Raw genomic sequence first — 7,112 nt, forward strand, 5'->3', positions numbered from 1 at the left:
CGTAGCATATCTGCGGTATCCCGTGGCTCCGGTGTCTCTGTTAGCTCTCCCTCGTGTTCGCTAGCTTCAGCGGATTCGTCCATTTCGGGTTTTTCTCCTAATTTGTCTTGCTTTTTGTTGGATTACCGGCTTTTTCTATTGTTTTGCCTACTCATTTCTTACTTTTTTTCGTCGAGTAGTTGACTTTCGTGGGTTTATTCAGGACCGACCTGAGAGAGTTGGTTAACTTGTGTCTTCTCACTCCACCATCATACCGGAAGTCGACAAGGGCCATTTTAACCAGTAAGTACAAAATGATTAAAAAACAAACCATGCTAAATTCCAACAAACATTTATTTGTGAATTCTATGACAAACAGGAGGCAGTTTTAATATCTTGTTTTACAAGCTACATTGATTGGAAAAAACAAAAATCCCCAACGTTTTTAAAGTTTTTTTATCAACTTCAAAATGCACCTATGTACAGAAGAAATGCTCAAGTGTGGTCTATAAATGGAGAGCTACATACTTCCACAGCGACCTGGTTTAGATCAGCTGTTGACATTCAGCTTTTCTCAAAGAAACAAAAGGATAGAGTACAAAACTGAAAACTCTTTTAACATTTCAATACAAGGGGGGAAATGTCCTTACTGTTTACTCGTTTTATTTGTCTTTCATTGCATTCTCTTTTTATTCAAGAAACAAGAGTTATTAAAAAAAAAAGAGCAGGTTATATAATGCAAATATACAGGTCAGTCTCTAGATAATTGTTTAGCTAACATTATGAACAGCTACAAATCTATTTACATATTCCCAAGATGTAATAATCATATGAATGGTATGGACACATGTTAAAAAGGCTGAAAAGGTACATGTTGCTTTGCAGGCTTACAGGGATAATAATGACATTCATGGTTTGTGCCATGCAACCTGTAAGAACTGATCCATCATTGGCTGGTGATGCTGTGTGAACGGTATAACTGTCTTTCATTGGCTGCAATGTTTTGTACTTATAACCTGAGGGGGAGGAGCAAATGTAACACCTGCCAGGCAGGTGAAAAGGCTGGAGAGGCAGAAACAGAACTGACCAATAGAGTGCCACAGTGACTCGTCCTAAAACCCGGAAGTAAGTTAGCATTTGACCACTTCCGGTTCCTTCGACAAAACCAATGCAATTTCTCCATAGGATTTTGGAAAATAGCTTCGAAATTTTTTTTAATCATAAATCTATCGATTATATTTATGATTGGAAAATTATAAAAGTAGGGTAGACATGTGGATATTATCTGGCTGAACCACAGACCTTATTTCGAGCTATTTTCCAAAATCCTATGGAGAAATTGCATTGGTTTTTGTCGAAGGAACTGGAAGGATTTTAACCCTTCCGGGTTTTAGGACGCGTCACTGTGGCACTCTATGACATCAGAGTCAGAGAAAGATTTGAGTCTCATGCGGACTGCAGGAAAATTCATCTGTTATAGTAAACACCAGTTGGAGCTCTGAGGTGCATTTCCAGCAATGATACGTCACATCTGATGTTCTATAGGAGGACGTTTAATAACACAGACTAATTATAATCTGTTTTTATAAGTTAAAAAACTATTGTTCCATAGTGTTTTGCACTATGACTATGTTTTGCACTATGACATGAACCCAGCATCAAAACAACAGTGGCGGTTTCACCACAACCTGAACATTTACTGGAACAGTCTAACGTATCATGAGTCAAAAATACAGGCCTTTGCTCCACTCTGCAATAACAGCAAAAGAATAAACAGTGGAGGTTGGCTAAAAGGTTTGACCAAAGCATAACCTCTGTCCACATTTCAACAATTTGGAGGTCTGGTTACACAAAAATGAGGCAAAACTAATTCTAAAGCATAGCCTTCTGTTTTCCTCAATCTGAGATCCCTTATTGGCTTGCCTCACGTATTGTCCGTCAGAATGTATTTAGATGAGCAACCATTGAAGATTAATGTAAACACAGCAGTAATCACCTACTGCAAAACAATAAATAAAGACGATCTTAACTCCAGTTTTAATTAATCATCATCAAGGTTGTACTTAGATGTAGCAAAATATTTGCAGAAAAATAAGATTTTTAATTAACCAAGACATCTTTGTAGAGAAAAGGCACAAAGTGACCTTATCAATAACAGTGAGAATAAATATTAACAATCAGGCCCCGGAACTGGAACCAAATATTTTAAAGATCAATGCACACTATATTAGAAGTTACATTTCTCTATCACTGATTAAATATTTGTATTGAAATTATAAATGATCAATATGTCACAATTGTTTAAGTGAATGCTGACAACATTTCTCGAATAACTTTCATTGGGGTATTTTCAAAAATGGTAATTTGTTCCAGGTTTGTGCTTTTTCTTTGTTGGTATATTTCACATTAAGTCCCATTGATTGTTTTTATCAGCTATTGATCAACGGTTAATTGCTTCCTCCAGATTGATAATTGTATCCAAAAAGAAGGAATGGTGCAAAACCTAACATTAGAGCCATTATTGGACTGCAGCCACTCTCTACTGTTGTCAGCTTCACAAGCTTTTTTGGGCTTTCGTTTCTACTGTATTCTGAGATTTTTGGCAAAGATCTGGTAGCCCAGATGGGTTGTATCTGATTTCTCTCTTATGACACTGAATAACTTCTTCTGAAAGTTATTGATAACATGGTGGTTAGCTTGAGAGCTAAATGCTGTCTTGACATGCAGTTTGTCCTGTCATTTGTGGAAATAGCTTTAGCATTAGTGTTAAATTTTTGTCAAAAATGTGAAATGTATCATTGCCAAAACTGATGTAAATTGTTTGTTTTATACAGGGTTTGTTTACAAATGTTGACGTGTTCTTATGCTTATATTTTGTTATTTTTTTAAAGTTCTGCTTGTACACTACATATGGATCAGCTTTGTTGGTCATCTGGATTTTGGTATGGTACAATGTGCCAGACCTCGTTGACTGTGTTAGCATACATAGCTGTTTGCAGGAAATACAAACAGCTAACTATGTTAGCGCCAAACAGAAGCAGAACATCTAGCCAACTAGTTAAATATATCTTTGTTGAAAACATAGCCACCATATTGAGGGGCAGCAAGGTGGATTAGGCTTTAAGATCAGTAAACTGAGCAGGAAAAATAGTTGGCAAGTCACTTTAGCTGATTTGCAAAGTGAACCTGTTAGCTTGTTTGCGAGCTAAGTTTTAGCTTATCAATTATTTTCTCTTCCGTGATTACACCAGATGTGGTTATTCATTTGAAAAATATCATTGTGGTATGAAGAAAGGAATTAATGTGTACTAAACATTATAAACTGTGTTATTTTGGGTCGCATGGAAGTCTTTAAATTAGGTTATATGATTTCATGAGATTGCTTAGCTAAAACAACCTGTATAATTTGGGTAAAAAATCAGACAGTCTATTCCTGTGGCAAGAAGCTTTTGAAGAAGTGAATGGTTTCAGTCGGTTGTTTTTCTACCATTAGTGAGGGCCACAGTGGAGACAGACAGCAGTATTTAGGCTGTGGGTTTTCCTCACTGTGTTATTTGCACTGTTACTGTAATGCCCTATTTTAAACTGCTGAATCATTGAATGGTGTTCAGAAAAGGAGAAATGCTGGACTTTAGCTTACCACAGACAGTGGAAGAGACATATTCAAATAGATCACAGCAGACTTTACAAAAAGTAGCACCATGATAACCAAATAGAAAGAATATAGAAACATTAGCGCAATAAATCAGCAAAAGTATCCATATAAAATGAACAAAAAAATAATTTAATTTCCAGAAGTACAATAACCCTTGGTATAAAAAAGACCATACATGTATACTTTATCCTCATTACCTGTAAGCCATTATGTCATCGCACCTTGGTACAGTACTTAATTGTAGCTTTAATACAGCATGATCGCAATTATGTGCAGAAAAACAATTTTACCCATTGAAAAAAAGAACATGCTGGGTTTGTTTGTATGTCTACATGGAGTCCAGTTTGAATGTGGTAGGTAATCTGACAGGCACTTTGAATTTCTGTTGATTGATTAGAAATATAACTACATGGATAACAAAGACATAAGAGAATAAAATATGATTGTTTTCAGTTAACTGTATTTTTTAGGGTTTTAATTCACCAATGCCTTTTGTGTCTGTTCCCATGTTATATATTTTTAGGCCTTTTATTTCTTTCCCATATTTTCTTTTAAGAGTGCAGACAGCCTACTAAAGGCATATTGGATTCGACCGCCATGTACGTAAAGGACATACATTTACAATTTGAAAATACCAAATTAAATAAATCAAGTAAAGTAAAAACGTTCAGTAACTACTACTGTGGCTGCAGATGGACAGTCATAGCTCTTAGCTTTTTAACCAAGAATACATTATGACGCTACATTTTCAAACTGCGAATATATTTCATACAGTAGGGGCGCCGTCTGTCTAGTAGTAACACAAGGACAGTTGTGGGTGAGAGAAGATTGAAGAGGAAGTTTTAACTATCTCCTTACTAGACCTAGAAATTATGCACTGGTTCACCTGATTGCTGGGAATGTAATCATTAAATGCACATAAAGTAACACACACATCTGATAAAGACTGTTATAAAAGGAATGCATTGACTGAATTCTACTTGGACACTGTTTAGAGTTAACTTACGTTTCTAAACTATGGTATATTAGAATTTTGAATTTGGACACGCTTCATATCTGATCCCTGGTAGCACAGATTGTAAGAATGCACACATAAAGTTGATGGATATCAAGTCGATATTATTACTGTTATTAAATAATTTCCCAATTATGTTAATATGGTTCTAAAAGTCACATGTGACATGAAAATGTAGTGTTCTTTTTCTGTACTTTTTCTTCAGAAATGGAATACATTTAATTTGTTGGTTTGGACTTGTGTAGCATAAACCAAAGAAATGTTTGAGGCACTCTGAAAAACTGTTACTATATGTTAAAACAGTGATATTAGTGCATCTCTATCCAATGCCAAGCGAAATCTTGATTTACTAAATCACAGATTGGGTTTATGGTTAAACTTGCAGTCGATCAGAAAGTGTAACCAACTGTAATGTGCTGTAGGACTGTATTTGTCAGATCATCAATGGTTATAAGAGGAATCTCAATATCTCAAAACATATAAAACAATTATTTTCCCAATCAACATCTGGAGTGTAACACGTTTGAAGAAATTATTCTTACATCTAAAAGATTGAAGCCATGGCTACAGTGCCACAAAACATCCCCGTATTTCTGGCCAAAGCTATTCTGGGAACACGTAGGAAAGTTAAAACTAAACCCGCCTGAGGAGCTCTGCTTTTTGTTAAGGTCTGTTACCAAACAACAATGTTAGGAAGTCCACTCAAATCAGCCTTTATAGAGCTTACAAGTCCAAAAATCCATCAACGATGTCCCAGTCTTATGATGCTGGGATTTGCAGTCAAATAGAAGTGGAGTTTGTCCTTTTATTAACTGTAATAAAAGAACATTCAAATACTAGTCTGCAACTGGAACAGATGTCTTCAAGAGGTGGCGTTTTTTTTCTTGCTAGAATGTTATTGTGCTAATCAATCAAAAAGGCTTAATTGATTCTCCCGGCCAAGCATGTGTGTTAATGCCAAGGGTCAGAGAGAAATCATTGGAGATATCCAGCACTTTTTCATTGCTTATCTATAACTCTGACATGGCTACTTTCCATGTTTTTTCCATTTCAAAACTGACCATTTTTATTTCCTGTCATTCTGTTAATTAGGGTTGGGGAGGTTAGTACATCCAGTCTTGACATCAGAATTTTACTTGAAAGACATTCATTTCATTTCGTTGAGTTCTTGTTGAGTCAAATGTATCAGATTATAAATGTGTGTGTTTATGTTTTATGCCCTGCTGGTAGTTTTGTGATGGTTGGACCTGTTGCTGGGTTGGAGTTTTGGTCCTCCCTGTCCTTGGCATCAGAAAATGTACAGTCCAAGACAAGTGAAATAATTGCCTGGGTTATGTGTTAGTTAGTGGATGTTGTGTGAATGTGGCAGTGGCTTTGTGGGGCAGTCTGTGCTAGAGGTGCTCAGGTATGTGTAATGTTTGGCAGTGCACCTGTGTGGCAGGTGGTTGGAAGTGTGTATGTACATGCAGTTGTGAGAAAAAGTGGGATTTTATGGCAGTGTTGTATAGTGTTTGTGAAGAATCAGGATGATTGTGCGTGTGTGTGGTCTTTAGATGTGGCAGTAGGAGTGACATCACTCGTTGCAGGTGTCACTCTTCTCCTCTGGTGCTGCAGGAGACTCTTGTGGGCGGTGCTTGCACTGGCCGAGCGAATGGCGGGTTGTTGCTCTCGATGGTCGAGCGGGGCAGGAAGATTGGGCAGCACAGTCACAAGGTGCATCCTGGGAAATGGAAAGATTTGACTGAGCTTTAAAAAAGGAAGAATCAAATACCACACCACTGGGATTGATGACAATATTACATATAATTGTTGGGCGCAATGATGATGTTGACAGTAGGCTTACAAATTACACTGCTATTTCTCCTATACATTCAAATTATTGCAAGTAGTATTTTTAATATTTAAGACTCAAATTGGGGATAATCATGCAACATCAAGATAAATAATAAATACAAAACTAGCTGTGGAAGAGTCAAATTAAATATCATAGTGTACAAAAGTGAATGGAACCTATTGGCATTTTAATGGAAATCAGAACAAATTTGAGAACTTTAAAGGTCACCAATCATGCTATTTTTAGGCAATAGCATAGGTCTCAGATATATAAAAATATATAAAAAACATGTCTATGAAGTGTTTTGCTCAAAATACCAAACAGATCACCCATTCTAGCCATGCCTCATATCCCTCTATTTCACTTCCTGTTTCAAAAGTGCTGATTCTGGGTATAAAGCTTTAAAAAAAAAAAAAAAATTGATAAAAAAAGAAAAAGGAGGGGGGCTGAGCTCATGAGGGACCCGGCAGCTACTGTCTAAACTAAATACTGCCATGATGAAACGCCATATCATGGATTATTTCTGAAACAGTATGGAGCTCAAAGGCTTTCTCTCTTGCCGGTTATACCACAAGGTGAGCCAATCATCAAAACTCATCTCAACATGAGAGTACACCTCTTTCTTTATG

General features: G+C 36.5%; 1 protein-coding gene across 1 annotated transcript in view; it reads right to left on the reverse strand.

The window, feature by feature from the left end:
- Positions 1-3,742: 3,742 nt before the first annotated feature.
- The window catches only part of LOC104963276 (protein SOGA1-like), a gene marked incomplete at its 5' end in the record, with an annotated part of 7,071 nt that continues 3,701 nt past the window's right edge, over positions 3,743-7,112 (reverse strand). The window contains one exon of the mRNA XM_010791845.1: positions 3,743-6,369. Within this exon, the coding sequence (XP_010790147.1) occupies positions 6,223-6,369 (147 nt within the window). The remainder of the gene's footprint in view (positions 6,370-7,112) is intronic.

The sequence above is a fragment of the Notothenia coriiceps genome, unplaced genomic scaffold (assembly GCF_000735185.1).
Source record: "Notothenia coriiceps isolate Sejong01 unplaced genomic scaffold, NC01 NC01_scaffold00035934, whole genome shotgun sequence".
NCBI classification, from domain to species: domain Eukaryota; kingdom Metazoa; phylum Chordata; class Actinopteri; order Perciformes; family Nototheniidae; genus Notothenia; species Notothenia coriiceps.